Below are 20,540 nucleotides of genomic sequence, written 5' to 3'. Positions count from 1 at the left end.
ACATTTAATCAATCATATTATGACACTTACCCATAGTGCCTTTGAAGATTCTTCCTCCAATAGTTTAATGATGGAAAGATTACTTTCGAAGCATGAGAAACTGCATCTTTCTTCGTATTCGTGAATCTAGACAGTCTAATTCCAATTTAAAAAGCAGCTTAGATTTACACAAACAAACAAAAATAAAAAAGGTATAAACAATCTGATGTACATATATTTTCTTACAGACCTTGTAAGGAGATCAGAGATTGAAGTACATGAAACCACTCGAACAATTCTAGAACTTTCTGGATTCTGCTTTGAAACAAATAGAAAAGTCAGAATAACTGAAACAAATACTCAATCTCACCACAGAGCAAAAGCCATACACACATACCTTAATATGCGATAGTAAGCTGTTGAACCAAACAAAGTATAAACTAAAGAAACGATCTGAGCTGCACTCTTGGCAAGTTACTCCCATCAAATCGACACCCACCCAGCATTTATCTGGCTACATCAATATACCAAAATCGAAACTCGTTTTAACAACAAAGTCCACACCTTTCTCTTTTAAATCACTATTTAAGACAGTGTTTGTACCATGTCTGAAGAAACCAGAGCCAACAACCTGCCAACCCAATCATCAACGGCTGAATTCAAAGGCTTAGCTTGAAGCTTCTTCCGGTCAACTGAAGACGATGGAGACTCGGAGTCGCAATTTTGTGGATTGGTGAGGATAACGTTTATAGGAAGAAGACATACTTTTTAGGTGAAGTTTAACCGCCTGGAAAAGAGAAGAGAAGTATTGAATGATGAATCATGAGTGCAGTGGGTCCAATGAGTAAAGAACGATGTTGATAGCGATGAACACTTAATTACATAACGTAACAGAGGCCATGAATCGGGAACGATACGTCATGAAGGAGACCAATACAGTGATTCCAAACAAATATTTGAGACGTACAATCTCGTACAACCTCCATTGGAGTTTGACCTAATCTTAGTTTTAGGGTACAAAGAATCCTAGATCAAGCGGAGAAAACAATGTTGAGAACGTCATACCTATTATTTTTGTTTTATGAGCCCATACGGCTTTCTACAGAGTCCACTTCCAAAGCTAAAGCCCGTATCAATTGCATATGCATTTAAATGAAACGGTAAGTTTCATCCTCATAGACACGTGTTGCGATTATGGAACTCGAATTTGTGACATGGCATCCTAGCTGGACATTCTAGGAGGGATACAAAGCCTTCTTTATATATAAAGATAACTCTGAACTGAGCAACATTAGTATTTGTTTCCTCTCTATCTCACAAAATAACATACAGTAGAGCCTCTATAAATTAATAACGTTAGAACTTTAATTTTTTTTTTAATTTATAGATATATTAATTTACAAAAGTTTCTTTTTTAGTTTTTTTCTATTTTTATTAATAAAATAAGAAAATAATTGATGTTACTCTATATAAATTATTTAAATTTTATAAATTTAAATTTCATATCATTTTATTATCTTATTTGGTGTATATTTTATGTTTCATAGAATCGTTATGTGATTTTCGATATATTTTTACTAAATATTATCAAAATATATAAAATATTAAGAAAAGTAGAAGTATTTTTCATTGTGAATATAAAACCAACAATATAATGTTTAGCTTGTACTTATATAAAATATATATAGAGATAGTTATTAATTTATAATTTTAATGAGACTATGTATTTACATGAAAGTTTTAAAAATATTATTATCTTATTATTTTATCAATTTGTGTCATATTTTACACTGATCCAAGTTGGGACCGACGAAATTTATTAATTTATAGAGATTATTAATTTATTGAGTATTAATTTATAAAAGTTTTACAGTATACCATATTATACATAATTTAAATAATATATTTACAAATCTAAGATAACTGAAATATATGCAACTAAGCCGACCACACACAGCGAAGCCGGCCAGCGCACCAGCTTGCTAAGATGATCGAGAAGACGATTAGGAAACAGGTTCTTTCTACACGCTATTATGAGAAGAAAGGGTTGTTGGGTTTGATGCAGCTATGGTTTAGTACTCGGATTGAACACAATTAAGGTTTATAATAGCAACTTCTTCCATTTAGTTTTCATTTGTACATAACTATTTTTTTTCCATGATGATCAATAAATTTAACATTTCATCAAAAAAAATATATATGCAATTAACAAATTTAAATAATGTCATACCTTATTTGGAACTAAAACATTATGGTACAGTTCAACGGATTGATGTAATCCAATTATGGTTTAATAAAATTCAACATTTAGTAGCATGATAATATTTAAAACAATCTACAATTTTATACATAAATTATCAAATGATTTGAAACTTATAACCAATTGAAAGCAAAATATTAATCAATTATTATGATTTTTATTTTTGAATATTTATATATATGCACGAGCACAGAAAAATCACCTAATAACTATTAATTATGATGATTTTTTTTTTTGGTCTTTGTTATACATTATAACTTGTATAAATGAGAGAGAGTTGTTCTAGTAATTAATAGATAAATTAGAGTCATTCTAAATAATTTTCTCTTAATATATTTTTGAAAGTTAATGGCTCCGACTGTGACATATTGTATTAGAGTTGATTTACAATAAAAGTTACAATCCGATGTAACTTGCAGTAAAAATTATGTGGTAAAAACTGTAGATTTATGTAGTGAGTTCGCAGTAAAAATATGAGTTATTATTTTTTTAAATAACCGACTGGTAACACTTTCGATGTATAAATTGTAGTATTTTTTATTTCACAAAATAACATTTATGGTAGATTTAACAAAATAGACTGAAAATATAAAATATATAATAAAAATTAAAGAAATATACTTCGATATGTATATATATTAGGAAAGGTATTTATATATTTTCATAATTTTGTATATAAAATTTTTAGTTACCAAACATAGTTAACAATTATTTTTTAAAAAAATAATAATTAATTTCAAATAAGAAAATCTATAAAAAAAGGTTTGACTAACTAGTGAATAATTACGTGATTTTTTACAATAGTTTGGTAAGTGAAGGAAAGTAAACGTGAGAAATGATTACCATGCAATTAATATATTAAATTGTTAAAAAATTAAAAGTAACCGTAATACTCCATAGAAAACAAAAAAAACTACCACATCAACTTCTAATACATACAAAATGGCTTGATGTTGATTAATTATTTGATTTACCAATTTTACAAAAGAGATAACTCAAAATCGTACCTCAATGATAACACATGATAACTCAAACACAAACTCAAAAAATAAAAAATTAATCATGATTAGTAACATTTTTGAGTTATAGACATAAATCAAACCTAATTATGATTAGACAGATGCAAAGTTCTGCAAATCCAAACTAAATGAAGCAAAAAAATATTTACCAAAAAAAGAACAAAATATCCTTTCAGTTTTTTTTTGGCAGCAAACGACTTCTATTACTCAAATTTGAAGTGGTCTAGGTAACCAATAGAACAACCAATAAAACATAAATATCTATGAAAAGAAGATGCATTCCTAGCTAACGAATCATCATCTCATTTTGCGTCCTTGGAAAGTAGTTGATCTCGATATCCGAAAAACAGAACCGAAAAATTTGAATGATTTCTAGCTCAGTTGAGAAGTTGGACAAGCTTGTGGTTGTTCTATCATTACAATCAGGTCCTTACAATCTGTCTCAAATCTCTGACAGGTCGAGTATTGTATCATGCTCTCCATTGTCCATTATAGTGCTTTCAGTTCCGAGTGTAACACTGTCTCACGCCTCCTTAAATTCCTTGTACCCATGAGTTAAATTCCTTTCAGTTACAAACAAAGTTTTGGTGGCGCATATAAAAAATATAAAGGCTAAAACGTAAAGAAACTATAATACAAGAACCTAATAACTTTTTAAACAAAAATTAATCTTAAAATATTCTCCTTAGTTTTGTCACTAACCTTTTCCCATTCCAACATGTATAACCTTGCTTATACTTTCTGAAAATATTCTCAGTTTTCTCGTTTCGTAATGCGCAGCAAGTGATTATATAAACGATTATCAACCCGATATGCGCCACAAAACGAAAAATAACAGCTTTTAACCAATCTAGCTTGAGATTTGCAAGCAAACCTGCTTTGCAGGAATCACAACTGTAGCACAAAGTGTTTTGATCATTGCTCCACTGTAGCCAATCTATATCTACACACAAAGCTATGGGACTTATCCAACATTTTGTTGGGAGTTTGCACCAACCCGACTGAAAAATAAACAAATGGTTAGATTTAAATTAAAGTACAATAATAGAACAATACCTTTATCAACTTCTCAAAAAAAAAAGGGCAATTTTCCATAATAGCACTTTTGAAGTTTTTGTCTCCAAAATAGCACCAGAAAGAGAAAGTCACATAAATAACATTCATTAATGGACAAAATGTCTTTAATACCCTTCTTTTAAAATTAATTAAAAAAAAAAAATCAGAACAACCTCTCTCTCACGCCAAGCATGGCGATTCTTCTTCTCGACGCGAGGCGACGGCGGCGACCTCGCTGTTGACATCGTCTGATTCATTCACTCCCCGACGACCTCGCCGTTGACATCGTCGCTCGCGTGCCCAGAAGCCACTACCCGACACTCTCCCTCGTCTCCAAGAGTTTCAGGAATCTCACCGCCTCGTCTAAGCTCTACAAGAGGCGATCTCAGCTAGGCATCACCCAACACCGTGTCTACGCCGTCCTACGCAACCGCAGCACCGGTGATTTCAGTTTCTACATCACCCAACAATGTGTCTCTGTTGGTATTCTTCCTTCGGTATTTAGAATTTGCATATGATGTAGTGTTCTCTTCAACTTCTTTTACTGTCTTAATCTAGCTTGGTGGAATCAATTCTCTGTTGGGAGTAGAGTGCTCTTTCAGCATCCCATTGATTAACAAAATTCCCACCTTAATCATGGGTATGGATGTATCTCATGGGTCTCCAGGTCGTGCAGATGTTCCTTCAGTAGCAGCGGTATTGCTTTATTCTTACTTTGCTTGTCCTTTATTTTCCGTCTGTTTACTTTTCATGTCTCAGCCTATGCTGTAAGGTTGTTGGTTCAAAAAACTGGCAGCTGTGAGAAGTCAGTCACAAAAACTGGAAATGATTGATTCGCTCTTCCAACCAGTTGACGACCCTGTGAACGGAGACAACCGGTATCATGAAGTAAGTGGATGCTATTTAGTCAGCTCGATTTTTTGTTAAATCAGGAAGCAACCAGTTATCACAAGATATTTAGGTGTCTTCTCTTTTGCTCTGACCAAATTTCTGTTTCCAACAGTGAATTGTTTGTGGAATTTTTCAAGACAAGCAACGCACGAAAGCCTAAGCAGATTATCATATTCAGGTACTAGCAGAAAACTGTATCGTTTGTTTTGTTGTTTAACCTCCAGTATCTAAAAAATGTTCTTACACAATCATGGGCGTATTGGTTAGGGATGGAGTAAGTGAATCACAGTTCAACCAAGTCTTGAACATTGTGGTGGATCAGATAATAAAGGTCGTGTTTCAAAGTTCCTTGGCCAGATCTGGCTTCTATCAAATTATGTTTCTAGTGAAAGTATTATATTGAACAGTTTGCTTATTTAACACAATGCAGGCGTATCAACGTCTTGGTGAGACCGACGTGCCAAAGTTCACTGTCATTGTGGCTCAGAAAAGACACCACACCAAATTGTTTCAAGCTAAGGGTCATGAAAATGTTCCTGCAGGTAAAGAGGATACGTTTTATCTTCTGCATCAGTCACACTACGATTCAATTTTTGTATCATAACTCTTTTATCATAAAAAATGTTTGTCAGGAACCGTTGTGGACACCAAGATTGTACACCCGACCAACTAAGATTTTTACATGTGTGCCCATGCAGGAATAATAGTAAGTTTTGACTTCTTTAACCTTAAGAGTTTCACTCCTCACTGCATATGTTTATGTTTCACCTTGCTGATCTCCCAGGGAACTTCAAGACCGGCTCACTATCATGTCTTGCTGGATGAGATTGGTTTCTCTCCCGATGAGTTGCAGAACCTCATCCATTCTCTCTCCTATGTGTAAGTCTCTCTACACCCTAATCCTCGCATTCGCAACTTACAAAAAACTCAATTCTAATCTTCTTTAATCATCGGTCCAGCAACCAGCGGAGCACAACGGCAACCTCAATTGGTAAACACACTTCCTTAATCAAATTCTCTTTTATAATAAAACACAAGCTTCTCAATATTCAATGTGTCCCTTCTGTTTGTTTGTTTACTTGTTCTCAATGGCTCCAGTGCGATACGCTCATTTAGCAGCAGCTCAGTTTGCGCAATTCACAAAGTTTGAAGATGTATCAGAGGAGAAAGTTCCGCAGCTTCCGCGTTTGCAGGAGAGAGTCGAAAGCAACATGTTCTTCTGCTGAGTAAATAAATAAATAAATAAATATTAAGTAGACGTAGTTCTGCTTATTCGCTAGCCTAATGAGCTCTCTTAAGAGGAAGCTTATCGTTTTGCATATACGCAATCATCATCTAGCGTACAGTCTTAGGAGTATGAAGAAGGAAGAGCCCTCGTAGAATTTTTTTTTTAAAAGAGGCTCCTAGGCTTAAATTATTCTTAGCCCACGTTTGCTTGTTTACTAAATTATTCTTAGCCCACGTTTGCTTGTTTACTAAATTACTGTAGCTCCTTGATAAATGTCAAGTGCTAGCTTAACATTTTACCAAAAAATAATGAAAATGTCAAGTGCTAGCTCACCTGAGGACTCACCATGATAATAATTATCTCTTTTAGTATCACGAATCCAGATGTGCCATAACTTACCTGGATCATTAAGGATCATGAAACAAGAATTCCGCAGGAGACAATCCTCAAATTTAAGCTATTTTCACACGGTGAAATGGCTCCAAGAGGCAACCGGAAGTATACTTTTGTTTTCTTTTGTTTTTATCACAACTGACTTTCTTCTATGCATATTCTGAAGTAAATATTTTTTTGTTTATTTATGGGTTGGTGGGTAACCGGAATTCAAATTAACTTACTCGACATCGGTTTCTCGCAAAAAAAAAAAACTTACCATTAAACAAAGAACATTAAAGTAAGATAGCTTGAAACATTTTCAATAATTCTATCAAGAAAGTGTTAAATGTGGTATCATTATAAAACACATATGTTATATAGGATAGCTTTTGGCACATTCAGGCTGGGTTTCCAAAAAAATAAAATGAGTATTTTTTTGCATAAGTATGTTTTCGAAGAGAATCAAAAGCGTGTAAGGAATGTTAGACAATCCTTGTTCAGGATGGTTATCCTAATTTGGAACTTAATCTTCCAGAAAAAAACATAATCAAAATCTATAAGAAAATTCACTGACTATAGAAATCAGCAAAATAGAGTTAGTTGTTTACAAAATAGAGAACACATATAAAACAAATAACATTGAAATAGGATAGCTTGAAGAATTTTCAATAATTCTATCGAGAAAGTATTAAATGTGGTATCATTATAAAACACATATTTTATATAGGATAGCTTTTGGCACTTTCAGGATAGGTTTCCAATAAAAAAAATGAGTGTGTTTTCTTGTATAAGTCTGTTTTCAAAGAGAATCAAAAGCTTGTAAGGAATGTTGGACAATCCTTGTTCAGGATGGCTATCCTAAAATGGAATTAATATTCCAAAAAAAACATAATCAAAATCTATAAGAAAATTCATTGGCTATAAAAATCACTAAAATAGAATTAGTTGTCTACAAAATAGAGAACACGTATCAAACAGAGAATATTAAAATAGGATAGCTTGAAGCATTTTCAATAATTCTATCGAGAAAGTGTTAAATGTGGTATCATTATAAAACACATATGTTATATAGGATATCTTTTGGCACTTTCAGGAGGGGTTTCCAGAAAAATAAAATAAATGTGTTTTCTTGCATAAGTCTGTTTTCTAAGAGAATCAAAAGCGTGTAAGGAATGTTAGACAATCCTTGTTCAGGATGGCTATCCTAATTTGGAACTTAATCTTCCAAAAAAGAAAAACATAATTGTTGGGGTTAAAAACGGTTACGACAAATTTAACATTCAAAACGTCCGAGGAAGAAAATAAGAATTTCTCCGAAGAGTATTTTTCGGAAATAGACTCTTTCTTACGAAAAAGCTTTACGGAAGAAAGAATTGAGATGTCCGACGAAAAGCTCTAAACAAGTCGCTACGCAGCGACCGAGCGATCGTCCCGCTCGGTCGCTACGTAGCGACCGAGCTCGAGCCAAAGCTCGGTCGCTACGTAGCGACTTGTTTAGAGCTTTTCGTCGGACATCTCAATTCTTTCTTCCGTAAAGCTTTTTCGTAAGAAAGAGTCTATTTCCGAAAAATACTCTTCGGAGAAATTCTTATTTTCTTCCTCGGACGTTTTGAATGTTAAATTTGTCGTAACCGTTTTTAACCCCAACAATTATGTTTTTCTTTTTTGGAAGATTAAGTTCCAAATTAGGATAGCCATCCTGAACAAGGATTGTCTAACATTCCTTACACGCTTTTGATTCTCTTACAAAATCTATAAGAAAATTCATTGGCTATAAAAATCACTAAAATAGAATTAGTTGTCTACAAAATAGAGAACACGTATCAAACAGAGAATATTAAAATAGGATAGCTTGAAGCATTTTCAATAATTCTATCGAGAAAGTGTTAAATGTGGTATCATTATAAAACACATATGTTATATAGGATATCTTTTGGCACTTTCAGGAGGGGTTTCCAGAAAAATAAAATAAATGTGTTTATTTTCTAAGAGAATCAAAAGCGTGTAAGGAATGTTAGACAATCCTTGTTCAGGATGGCTATCCTAATTTGGAACTTAATCTTCCAAAAAAGAAAAACATAATTGTTGGGGTTAAAAACGGTTACGACAAATTTAACATTCAAAACGTCCGAGGAAGAAAATAAGAATTTCTCCGAAGAGTATTTTTCGGAAATAGACTCTTTCTTACGAAAAAGCTTTACGGAAGAAAGAATTGAGATGTCCGACGAAAAGCTCTAAACAAGTCGCTACGCAGCGACCGAGCGATCGTCCCGCTCGGTCGCTACGTAGCGACCGAGCTCGAGCCAAAGCTCGGTCGCTACGTAGCGACCGAGCTCGAGCCAAAGCTCGGTCGCTACGTAGCGACCGAGCGAGCGTCCCGCTCGGTCGCTACGTAGCGACCGAGCGACCGGGCTCGAGCCAAAGTTCGGTCGCTGTGTAGCGATTGAACCTATCCGAACATCGATACGATACCAGTCCTTGCGTTCTCGTCAAACCTTCGAATGCTATCTCCCGAAGACCGTAGCGAGCTCAGTCCATGTTTCCCGCTATTCTAATTCATCGATCAAACTTCGCGGATTAGAAACCGCGGAAAACTCGTAGTAAACGTGTCGAGTCGGAAGACGGCCCAAAGGGACCTAAAACACGACTCGAGGCCCATCCTACGATTTTTCCTAACCAAAAGCCCGTGAACCACAGCATGGTTCACGCTTGGCCCACGAAGAAGGATAAATATCAAGTTTCCGCGGATAAATACGGAAGTTTCGAAGATAATTGTGAAGATCGGGAAAAATGGAATATTTCCATTTTTATGCTATGACGGCTTAAGGGCAGAAGAGTAAAAGCGTAAACCGACCTTGGAGCTAGTATATAAGGAGTCCTAGGCGAGGAGCAAGAGAGAGAACTTTTTCAGAGCAAACTTAGCACTTAGAGCAATTTAGGCAATTTTCCGTTTTTGTTATTTCGAGCTGCGACTCAATTAGGTTTAGCCGTCCTAGGGTTGTTAGAACTAGGAATCTCGCCGACAGCTCTCGAGCCCAGGCTTATACCTTGTTGTAACGCTCATACGCAGATTCGGAATAAGATCTACTTTGCTCTCTTTTCGATTTCTTATTTTTATCGTTGTTATTCTCGTGTTCTGATTGCTTGACGTGTGGTAATTAACAGATATCCGGGTCCTCTAGGAAATTAGGGTTTTCCTAGTTTCCTTATTTAAATGGAAATCGACAGTGTGAATTTCGGTTCCCACAATAATCAAAATATATAAGCAAATTCATTGGCTATAGAAATCACCAAAATAGAGTTAGTTATCTACAAAATAGAGAACACATATCAAACAAAGAACATTAAAATAGGATAGCTTTAAGCATTTTCAATAATTGTATCAAGAAAGTGTTAAATGTGGTATAATTATAAAACACATGTTATATAGGATATCTTTTGGCACTTTCAGGCTGGGTTTCCAGAAAAATAAAATGAGTGTTTTTTTGCATAAGTCTGTTTTCGAAGAGAATCAAAAGCGTGTAAGGAATGTTAGACAATCCTTGTTCAGGATGGCTATCCTAATTTAATTTTCAAAAAAAAAAGAAAAACATAATCAAAATCTATAAGAAAATTCATTGGCTATAAAAATCACCAAAATAGAGTTAGTTGTCTACAAAATAGAGAACACATATCAAACAGAGAACATTAAAATAGGATAACTTGAAGCATTTCAATAATTCTATCAAGAAAGTGTTAAATGTGGTATAATTATAAAACACATATGTTATATAGGATATCTTTTGGCACTTTCAGGATGGGTTTCCAAGAAAAATAAAATGAATGTGTTTTCTTGCATAAGTCTGTTTTCGAAGAGAATCAAAAGCGTGTAAGGAATGTTAGACAATCTTTGTTCAGGATGGCTATCCTAATTTGGAACTTAATCTTCCAAAAAAAAACATAATCAAAATCTATAAGAAAATTCACTGACTATAGAAATCAGCAAAATAGAGTTAGTTGTTTACAAAATAGAGAACACATATAAAACAGATAACATTGAAATATGATAGCTTGAAGAATTTTCAATAATTCTATCGAGAAAGTATTAAATGTGGTATCATTATAAAACACATATGTTATATAGGATAGCTTTTGGCACTTTCAGGATGGGTTTCCAAGAAAAATAAGATGAATGTGTTTTCTTGCAAGTCTGTTTTCGAAGAGAATCAAAAGCGTGTAAGGAATGTTAGACAATCTTTGTTCAGGATGACTATTCTAATTTGGAACTTAATCTTCCAAAAAAACATAAACAAAATCTATAAAAATTCATTGGCTATAGAAATCACCAAAATAGAGCTTATTGTCTACAAAATAGAGAACACATATCAAACCAAGAACATAATAGGATAGCTTGAAGCATTTTCAATAATTCTATCAAGAAAGTGTTAAATGTGGTATCATTATAAAACACATATGTTATATAGGATAACTTTTGGCACTTTCGGGATGGGTTTCCAGAAAAATAAAATAAGTGTGTTTTCTTGCATAAGTCTGTTTTCGAAGAGAATCAAAAGCGTGTAAGGAATGTTAGACAATCCTTGTTCAGGATGGCTATCCTAAATTGGAACTTAATCTTCCAAAAAAAACATAATCAAAATCTATAAGAAAATTCATTGGCTATAAAAATCATCAAATATAGTTAGTTGTCTACAAAATAGAGAACATATATCAAACCGAGAACATTAAAATGGGATAGCTTGAAACATTTTCAATAATTCTATCAAGAGATAGTGTCTACATGACCAAAAAGTTGAATCACATACATGAAAAAGAAGATAATCTCAATTACTTTCGAATAGTACTTTACAGGTTAGGGAATTAAAAGTATATAACAAAGACTTAGGATAAAACTTGTCACATCTAATGTTATTTTCTTTATTTACCAACAAAAGTACTTCATCACACAAAGGATTAAATACTGCCGCCATATAATGAGAACATTATTGAGATATAGTTTAAATATGCTTAGAGATCACGTTGATTTTTAGTTAAAGCCACTACCAAATCAAACCATTGAAGTGGGTGAGTTGTTTATGTCTCTTTCTTTTACTGCTTGAAAATGATCGTTGATCCTTTTTCTCTTTCTGAGTGATGATGATTAGTAAGCAAATCTTGACAGCAAATATAGATTAATACTTTGTAAAACTTTTTAAATTCATTCTGGTGCTGATGTTGATGTTCTGAGCAGCACCACTATATAAAGTTCAAACAAACCACAACACAAAACAGACCAAACCAATTTGAGGTGGTACAGCTGCAACATCCACGAACCAACCTGCAACATCCACGAACACGTCACGTTTGTATCCTTTATGTCTATCCCTGCAGAACAAGAACACTAAGATTCCAAAGAGGACGACAGTAACTCCTGCAATAATGCCAGTTTTTGGCTTGCTTGAATCACTTATTCACCATAGACAAGACACCATCAGCAGAATTAAATTAAAAAACTTTAATACTTTTGAATCTGTTGGAAGTAAAGAAGATATGGTTCAAGCAATGGCGCACAGTAATGTAGCTACCTGAACGGGCAACCTCAGATACACAAGGGTGAGGTTGACCAACACCACAATTCAAGTTGTTTCCTGTGAAACTAAAGTTGATAAAACCATATCAGATCACTGCTAAAGAAAAAACAGATTTAACATAAAGTAGTGGAACATACTTGTATTTTGGGATCTGAAATAGAGTTTGAAGAATCTGGCCATTGAGATTATTGGAATCAAAAAGACTGTAAAAACATAGTTTCAAATTGAATAAGAAAGAGGAGCTTCCAAAAAAAGAAGGGGATCACAGACAGAGAGAGCAGTAACTTACAGATTTATCAGGTTCAGAAGACCAGTGAGTGACACAGGGATAGTCCCGTTAAGTTTGTTCCTACTCAAAGTCCTGCTTGGCCAAATACAACAGCGAATAAAGACGCATGCTAAAATCTGAGAGAGCCATAACTCTGAGAGAGCCATTAGAAATACATGCTGGTATGCAAACTTTCTATTGGAAAACTGGAATTAGCATCACACAAAAGTTTGCACTGCAATGCATAATATATTAGAAACCTTTCTGATGTACCTTGGAAGAGGATAAGTTTCCAGCATTATAAGAAAATGGTGTTCCTTCCTTAAGAAGTTGCATCCCTGCTGATGATGGTGACCAAAACTCTGAATTGTTCACAGACAGAGATCCCCATGGCAGTCGAGCTCGCATATATGACCTAGCCATGTCCAGAGGCGTGGACAATAGCTTAGAAACAAAGAGAGATATGCATTTGAGTTTGTTGAGCATCTTTGAGACCTTCAGCAGCGAAAGAGACTTGATCGAGATTGAATGTCTGATTATAAAGCATGTCGCGTAGTCCTTCATACCTGATAAGAAAGTAATGTAATTGATCAACAATAGCTAATGAACAGAGCTAGCTGTAAACCTAATGAATCCCTTACATTTTCTTCTGCTTCAGAAGCCTCATAGCACGAGCTTTGAGAGCTTGTTGAACAGGACCAGATCGTGTCTTTTGAATCTGCTCTCTGTATTTGCAGAGCTCAACATCAAGTTTTTAATCTTATCATCCACTGATTCTCCTCTTTTATTTATCTGTCAAACATTTACAAAAACCACAATCATCTGATCGGTGATCGAACACACGATTTATACCTAGAGAATAAATATCTCAGTGATTCGGATTCATAATTCTCTACACAGGACATTGCAAAACGATTTGGAGATGAGGGAAACGAGAGAGAGGACGAACCCGATCGGAGGCATGGCTTCTAGATACATCACCACAAAGCTAATATCTGCAATCTAAAGTCTGAGTCATGTAACTTAACACCAGCATCCATAGCTCGGGGACAAAACGACGAACCTGATGACAGCCACAACGGATCTGATGACGACGGATGTACTGACCTGAAGACGGTAGATCTGATGACGACGGAAAGAAACACGGCGGAGCAATGGTATTCTGTCGTAGGTGAAGGACGAGGAAGATGAACACGACGGGATTGTTTCCGACGATTAGATTTTCGATTTTTTTTTAATTAATCAAAGGAGAGGGCATAATGGTAAATGATCCCATTTAATGAAATTTATTTTTGTGATTTTGGATCTTGAGTGCTAGTTTGGGAACAAAAACTTGATTTGGTGCTATCTAAGGCATTTTCTCAAAAAAAAATCATAGGGCAATTGTCAATAATAGCACATTTGGAAGTTTATGTCTCAAAAATAGCACTAGAAGGAGAAAGTCACAAAAATGACATTCATTAAAGGGTAAAATATCCTTAATACCCTTGGTTTAAAATTAAATAAGCAAACAAAAATAAATAAAAATAAGAAAAATGAAAAAAATGAAAAAAAGAAATTTTTTTTTTATAGTTTTAGATTATATGTTTTCAGATTCGAAATTTTTTTAAAAAAACATTTCAAATTTTTTTTTCAAATTTTTTTTTTTTTTTTTTCAAATTTTCTTTTTATAATTTAAAAATACTTTTTGAAACTGTTTTTAAAATTTTTATTTTTTATTTTAGAATTTATTTTTTATAAAATTTTAAACCCTAATTCCAAAATCCCACCCCTTAACTCTAAACCCTAAGGTTTGGATTAATTAACCCAAGGGGTATAAGTGTATATTACCTCTTTAATGAAACCTATTTTTGTGACTTTTAGCCTTGAGTGCTACTTTGGGAACAAAAACTTGGTTTAGTGCTATTCTAGTCTTTTTCTCAAAATCATAACTTTGAATTAGTATTATACTCTAACAACCAATAAATGTGATGACTATATAACAAATACATTAAATATATATTTTTTGGAAAATCTAAAAAGGAATAAAATTAGACTAGATTCTTTTTTTTTTGTTCAAGGAAAAACAGTAAATAATAAGACCAAGAAACTTTGACCAAAAGAATAAGACCAACAAACTAGAGAGAGATAGTTTAATAATAATGAAATGAAAATTCCAAGAAAAGGCCAATGAGAAGGTTGACCCAACGTATCTTAGCCTCGGACTTAAGGTTGGTAAATAGGTTCGGGTTTTAAACTAAGGCAATTTTAGGCTCTGGATTTAGGTTCGGTAAGTCGACATTGGGAGGATTAGAAGTTCGAACGACTCTCCTCGTTTCTCTTCGCTTTCAAAGAACCCCATCTCTCTCGCTTTCTTCCTCACATTCTCTCTCTACAATCCTTTTAACCTATTTCTACAAAAGTGACTCTGAAAAGCCAGATCCTTTACTGCATTCTCGAAAATGGCGATCGAAAACCACGAGAACCCAAATCGCAGAAGAAGCATGGTACGTTCAATATCATTACATTCTTGACTCTGTTTTCCATTGTCCACTCTGTTTTTCAATGTCTACTCGCAATGCATTATCGATTCTAAGATTTGGGTTGTTGCTATTGAACTGAAATTTCCACTGGAAACAAGAAAAGTTTTAGTCTTTCCAACATTACTTTCCAGATTTTCAAATTCCAGTTTCTACTGAAAATGCTCTGTTTTGTGTATAAAAGAACGTCAATGCTCTGTTTTGATATGTGGAAGGTGTTTCTGTTAGATTAACGAGTGATCTTGTTTATCTCAGGGAGGTGGTGGACCAGAGGAAGAAGAGAACCAGTGGCCTCCATGGCTGAAACCATTACTGAAAGAAAACTTCTTTGCTCAATGCAACTTTCATGGACACTCACCTAAAAACGAATGCAACATGTATTGTTTGGACTGCACTAATGGCGGCTCCCTTTGCCCTCTCTGTCTTGAACACCACAAAGATCATCGTACCATCCAGGTGCGTCGCGTTTCAAGGAGGATCCAGACGTTCTCATATATAGATTGCATTTGGAAGAAACTTGATTTTTGAATGTTACTGCTCTTGATTTGGGCAGATAAGGAGATTGTCCTATCACGATGTGATAAGGGTCAACGAGATTCAGATGCATTTAGATATCTTGAGCGTTCAGACGTATGTGAACAACAGCGCAAAGGTTGTGTTTTTGAATGAAAGGCCTCAGCTTGAGCGCGTTAGAGGAGTTAGAGTTACTAATGCCTGCGATGTCTGTTCTCGTGGCCTTGCTGACGATTGCTTTTGCTTCTGCTCTCTTGGCTGCAAGGTACAACATTACCCAATCATCTTTCTTGTTCTGTTTTTCTTTTTGTGATAAAAAGGACGAATCTTTGGTGTTAAGTTGGGTTAAAATTGCTAATTTATTAGTTGAATTCCTCTGTTTTCGTGATTTCTTGTTTATTAACAGAGAAAAGTGTGAGACTTTTGATTTGGGTCTTCTTTATTAATAGGTAGCAGGAGCTTCTAGAAGCTTTGAGAAGGGAGTGAAGCATACTCTAACGGAATTAGAGAGTTCAAACAACAGTTCAGGAGTAGAGGATAGCATTCCAAGTCTCCAGAGTTTAATCACATCAACACCACAACGTCCTACTTCTACTTCTTTGAGAAAAAGACCAAGAAAGGGTATCCCTCACCGATCTCTACTGCAATGAGTTTAGATCGCAAAGAAGCAGGAGGTTGTGTTACATTCCAAGGCTTCTTATTCTATATTAGACATCCTGAAAAGAGATAGTAGCTCAATACAAGACACAACATAAATGGTTTTAACATTGGTCTTACTCCAAAGGAGGGCCTTTGGTTTGTAGTCATCTAATTAGTAAGTGTATATATTCTTGTATATTCTCAATGTGATGATGCAAATGAGGCTAGACAAGGAGTAATACAAGACACAACATAAAAGGTTCTCACATTCCCATTTCATTTTATCAGACTCAAATATAATAATAATAATATTAACAAATGCGAAATTTTGCAAACCCAAACCAAAGATATTTACAAAAGATTCTTCCAGTTACACAAAATGTTCTGGTAGTGCATATATATAAAATTAAAAAAAGACTACATGGGTCAAAACGTAAAGACACTAAATTAGGACACAACAGTTTTGCAACTTAATTTCCCATCCGTATCAGAGTATCATGTATAACCCTGCTTATACTTTCTGAAAATATCCTCACTTCTCGAGTTTCGTAATGCACAGCAACCGATTATATAAATGATTATCAACCCGATAAGCGCCACAAGGAGAAAAATATCTGCTTTTAACCAATCTATCTTGAGATTTGCGAGCAAACCAGCTTTGCAGGAATTACAACCGTAGCACAGAGTGTTTTGATCATTGCTCCATTGTAGACAATCCATATCTACATATGCAATGATATAGGACTTATCCAGTATGTAGCGTTCACGAACGTGTAGCCACATTTTGTTGGAGGCTTGCAGCAACCAGACTGAAAAATAAACAAACGGTTAGATTTAAATAAAACTAAAATGTGAGAAAAAGTTATTCGGAGTGTCTTTTTTGCCGGTCCTGAACATAAATAAATGAATTATTAGTTTTGAACACTAAATATTTTAAGAGTTTGTATAAATAGATATAAACTTCCAAATTGCTTTAATATTTTCTATTTTTTTTTTTGTAAATTGTCTTTGGCATTTTAATCAACACATCATACAGAAATTAATTTTAATTATTTTTCTAGTTTTTGTTAGGACAAGCATGTAAGAGCATGTTAAATGGCAGTTGGAAATAGCGTTAATACTTCTTTCGAAAGTGAATTAGAAGCTATATTAATGGCAATGCAACATGCTTGGAGTAGGGGTTATTCAAAAGTCTGTATTGAATCAGATAATAAAAAAGCTGTGGATATAATCAAGAAAAAATGACTAGGATAGCACTAAAAATATTTTTGTCACAAATATAGCCTCTAAAAATAAAAATGACCAAAATAGCACTTAATGTTTTATCAAAAGATATAAATATGCACTTATACTCCAATGGTAAATTAATTTAAAAATTAAGGTTTAGAGTTAAGGGGTGGGGTTTAGGATTTAGGGTTAAGGGTTTAGAGTTTAGGGTTTAGGGTTTAGAGTTTAGGTTTTATGGTTTAGAGTTGGGGAGTGGAGTTTTGGGGATAAAATTTCAAATTTTGAAAAATAAAAAAATTTAAATTTTTCAAAAGATAAAATACTATTTTGGTCATTTTAGTTTTTGAGGACTATTTTTGTGACATAAACTTAGAAATGTGCTATTTTGGAGATTTGCCCTATAATCAATGGACTAACTCTCCATTTTAATGCTTATAATTGGAAACGGGAGATTCAGTGGTGGAAACAACAGTTTCATGATCTGCAAGTCCAATGGATTGAAAGAGAAGACAACAAAGTGGCTGACAAATTGGCGAAGTATCAGATTGAAGACAATGTTTCTTTCAAATTTCATTACTATGTTCCTAGATTCATAACTACTGAAATTCATAATGACTATGTAAGTTCAACATAAGCTTAATAAAGTTAGTGTTTAAAAACAATGGAAGTCTCTAAAATACACTTACTTGAATGGGACTAAGATAAGCATTGAAGAAATCTTGAGCCAAAGTGAACCTCTGGTTTAAGTCAGGACAAATACTAGTAGTACTCAGACAACTTCGAATCCTTTCCCATTTATAAGATCTGTGAACTCGTCGACGTAAGAAACCAGAAAAATCTTCAAGACTATACTCAAGATAAGCTCTGCTTGGTTGTGGACGACCAGAGCCTCTGAGGGTAACCATGTAAATAAATCCGACAAGAACACCTAAAAGTACGATGAGAGCAAGCATGGCAATTAAGTAAACAACGAGGAGCCAAGTGATCCTCCAGAACCCTCCTATGAGACCAGCGAGACCCACAAGAAGTATCAAGATTCCTAGTATTATTACTGGCCATTGAAGAAGCATGAAGCAGGAGTTTACTGTTCCGGTGGTGAGCCAGATTCCGGCGCCGATGATCGGAATTGAGAAGAGGACGGCGATGAAGTTTATGCAACCGATTATATTGTTTCTCAAAGGCATGTTTTGTTTGTTTGTTTGTTTGGTTTGAGAAACAGATACAGGATGAACGTAATAACTTAGAGTACGAGAGCTCAAATAAATAGCACAACGACACAAGAGCAAGAGAGAGGTGAATAGTGTGTTATGTACAATGTTTTTGTTAGTTTTAGAGGATGATAATAACTCGGAGGTGAAATGTATTGTATATCAATGGGATAACGTAACTATTTGAAAAGAAGATGGAATCATTTTCCTTACATTAGCTATTCTGACTTTATCTTTTTTTTTTTTTGGTGTAAAGAAATCACCACCTATTTATTACATGTTTGTATATAATCATCAGAATTAGTATATATTTTCAAAAAATTAAAATCTTATATATGAGATTTTAGTAAAGCCATATATATATGATCTTTCCTTTAGTGTTTTAAGTAGATGACAAATCTTATTTAATATTTCTTATCTTACTGATATTTAAGGTGAGTAACATATGATCTTTCCTTTAGTGTTTTAAGCAAAATTATGAAATAAGTTATTTTAAATAACAACGTTTCCTTTGAAAACATATCTACATTTTTCATCAAGTCTTGCTCAGCCTACTGATCATGTTTGTGCTTTTAGAAAATGATAGATCTTTTGCCAGAATTTGGTGCAAGACTGATGATATTGATTCTTGAGTGTCTTTACAATAATTAATTAACTTTTTCTTACAGTTTGTATAAGATGTTTGATAAAAGTTGTTAGTGATATTAATTATAAACACGCCATTTAAACATAAAATCACAAAATTAGAAGTATAATAAAAAACGTAACAAGAAATATATAAATACAATTGCTAATTTTCTAATAACAATGAAAATCTCCAAATAAGCAAATATCATATATTTTTCTGAATGCAATGCACTTACTGAAAAATTGACGTTTCTTTACTAACAGAAAAATAGAAGCATCTATATTAATTAGTATTTTTGTATGGATGCATCCTTGAGTGGATACATCTGCACTTGCTTGAATTTGGAAAAGTACATTTTATACTTCACGAAAATGCGTAAGCAATATCTATTTTTGGTGTTACATTACAATATTAATTCATTGTTCTCTTATCAAACCATTTACAACGGATGTTTTGGATAAATTGTTGAACTCATACAATAAAGATATTGAAATATATAAAAACAACTTGGATATAGTTAAATTCTAAGAAAAACACAGTTAAATTTGTTTAATCTTTTTTTCGAACAACTAAATTTGTTTAATCTATTGTCAATAATCTATTGTCAATTTTTTTTTGTTTAATCTGCTGAATAAAAAAGTTGGGACCAACAACGTCATATGGCAAACTCTAAAACGACAAAAAGCTGACCCACGAATATGTTAATTTCCATTGAGTAATTTGATGTATACATTAGTTATTAAAATCTTTAAAATTGATTAAAAATATTAGTTAATTTAATTATTCAAGATTAATTATTTTATAATAAAAGTAAACTTATATTTTTAGTTTCAAAATTTATTATTTATATTTTGTAAGTAGATGTTTATTCTATTTTATTTAGACATAAACAAATTTTTATAATCAATAATTGTCATTAATATGCAATTACAAAATATATGTAAAAAATATGAAATAAAAATAGAATAGTGAAATGTTGAATTTTATTAAAAATATTGTAGACTATAAAATTGAATGTGTATTAAGCTATTAGATGCAAAAATTATAAAAGATGATATAGAATGTTAAAAGTTCATTAAAAAAAACTGAAAACAAAATATATTGTACACAGACTATAATCTAGATATTAGATTTTGAATCATGCTTTCTAAACATGGATTTAT

The 20,540-nt window shown here is 33.4% G+C and overlaps 3 protein-coding genes, 1 long non-coding RNA gene and 1 pseudogene across 13 annotated transcripts; 2 read left to right on the top strand and 3 right to left on the bottom strand.

Moving 5' to 3' along the window:
- Positions 1–1,847: 1,847 nt before the first annotated feature.
- On the top strand, positions 1,848–8,051 carry LOC103853737 (protein argonaute 6). Of its 7 annotated transcripts, XR_004455543.1 has the most exons (8): positions 4,003–4,793; positions 4,873–5,010; positions 5,111–5,202; positions 5,318–5,383; positions 5,473–5,536; positions 5,636–5,747; positions 5,838–5,911; positions 5,990–8,051. XR_004455543.1 is itself a non-coding variant. In XM_033285561.1 (5 exons), exons 1-5 carry the CDS (start codon positions 5,198–5,200, stop codon positions 5,876–5,878), a joined length of 288 nt encoding a protein of 95 aa, XP_033141452.1. In that variant the 5' UTR covers positions 4,092–5,197; the 3' UTR covers positions 5,879–5,989. The 7 variants fall into 7 exon arrangements, 1 of the variants encoding a protein (XP_033141452.1); XR_004455544.1 differs by having other exon boundaries at positions 1,848–4,797; positions 4,873–5,202; XR_004455542.1 differs by having other exon boundaries at positions 3,523–4,793; positions 4,873–5,202.
- On the bottom strand, positions 6,974–9,055 carry LOC117132069. Its single transcript, XR_004455551.1, has 2 exons — positions 8,593–9,055; positions 6,974–7,738 (listed from the first exon to the last, which is right to left on the bottom strand). It is a non-coding gene; the product is annotated as an uncharacterized LOC117132069 (long non-coding RNA).
- A 2,064-nt stretch (positions 9,056–11,119) lies between these two features.
- LOC117125610 (probable LRR receptor-like serine/threonine-protein kinase At5g10290) lies at positions 11,120–14,135 on the bottom strand. 4 transcript variants are annotated; one of them, XM_033285871.1, is made up of 5 exons: positions 12,917–14,135; positions 12,665–12,736; positions 12,513–12,578; positions 12,370–12,440; positions 11,120–12,122 (listed from the first exon to the last, which is right to left on the bottom strand). In XM_033285871.1, the coding sequence occupies exons 1-5, from the start codon at positions 12,940–12,942 to the stop codon at positions 12,052–12,054; spliced, it is 306 nt and encodes a 101-aa protein (XP_033141762.1). In that variant the 5' UTR covers positions 12,943–14,135; the 3' UTR covers positions 11,120–12,051. The 4 variants fall into 4 exon arrangements, with proteins under 4 accessions (XP_033141762.1, XP_033141759.1, XP_033141761.1 ...); XM_033285869.1 differs by having other exon boundaries at positions 11,271–12,251; positions 12,917–14,124; XM_033285868.1 differs by having other exon boundaries at positions 11,120–12,169; positions 12,665–14,135.
- Positions 14,136–14,410: 275 nt separating this feature from the next.
- On the top strand, positions 14,411–16,582 carry LOC103853735. The gene is made up of 4 exons (XM_009130642.3): positions 14,411–15,129; positions 15,418–15,618; positions 15,716–15,940; positions 16,125–16,582. The coding sequence occupies exons 1-4, from the start codon at positions 15,085–15,087 to the stop codon at positions 16,323–16,325; spliced, it is 672 nt and encodes a 223-aa protein (XP_009128890.1). The 5' UTR covers positions 14,411–15,084; the 3' UTR covers positions 16,326–16,582.
- A 58-nt stretch (positions 16,583–16,640) lies between these two features.
- Positions 16,641–19,177, bottom strand: LOC103853734 (annotated as a pseudogene).
- Between the last annotated feature and the right edge of the window lie 1,363 nt (positions 19,178–20,540).

The sequence above is a fragment of the Brassica rapa genome, chromosome A02, assembly GCF_000309985.2.
Source record: "Brassica rapa cultivar Chiifu-401-42 chromosome A02, CAAS_Brap_v3.01, whole genome shotgun sequence".
NCBI lineage: Eukaryota > Viridiplantae > Streptophyta > Magnoliopsida > Brassicales > Brassicaceae > Brassica > Brassica rapa.
This window is presented reverse-complemented; position numbering and strand designations above follow the sequence as displayed.

Excerpts from the sequence above, each read along its gene's own strand:
- LOC103853737 (XM_033285561.1), top strand. Across the intron at positions 5,384-5,472 it reads AAGCAGATTATCATATTCAG|GGATGGAGTAAGTGAATCAC; the intron begins GTACTAGCAGAA and ends CGTATTGGTTAG. Across the intron at positions 5,537-5,635 it reads TGGTGGATCAGATAATAAAG|GCGTATCAACGTCTTGGTGA; the intron begins GTCGTGTTTCAA and ends AACACAATGCAG.
- LOC117125610 (XM_033285868.1), bottom strand. The coding sequence starts at position 12,810 with ATGGCTCTCTCAGAGTTATGGCTCTCTCAGATTTTAGCATGCGTCTTT. Across the intron at positions 12,441-12,512 it reads TTTCAGATCCCAAAATACAA|TTTCACAGGAAACAACTTGA; the intron begins GTATGTTCCACT and ends TATCAACTTTAG. Across the intron at positions 12,170-12,369 it reads ATCTGAGGTTGCCCGTTCAG|GGATAGACATAAAGGATACA; the intron begins GTAGCTACATTA and ends CTTGTTCTGCAG.
- LOC103853735 (XM_009130642.3), top strand. The coding sequence starts at position 15,085 with ATGGCGATCGAAAACCACGAGAACCCAAATCGCAGAAGAAGCATG. Across the intron at positions 15,130-15,417 it reads CAAATCGCAGAAGAAGCATG|GGAGGTGGTGGACCAGAGGA; the intron begins GTACGTTCAATA and ends TGTTTATCTCAG. Across the intron at positions 15,941-16,124 it reads TCTGCTCTCTTGGCTGCAAG|GTAGCAGGAGCTTCTAGAAG; the intron begins GTACAACATTAC and ends CTTTATTAATAG.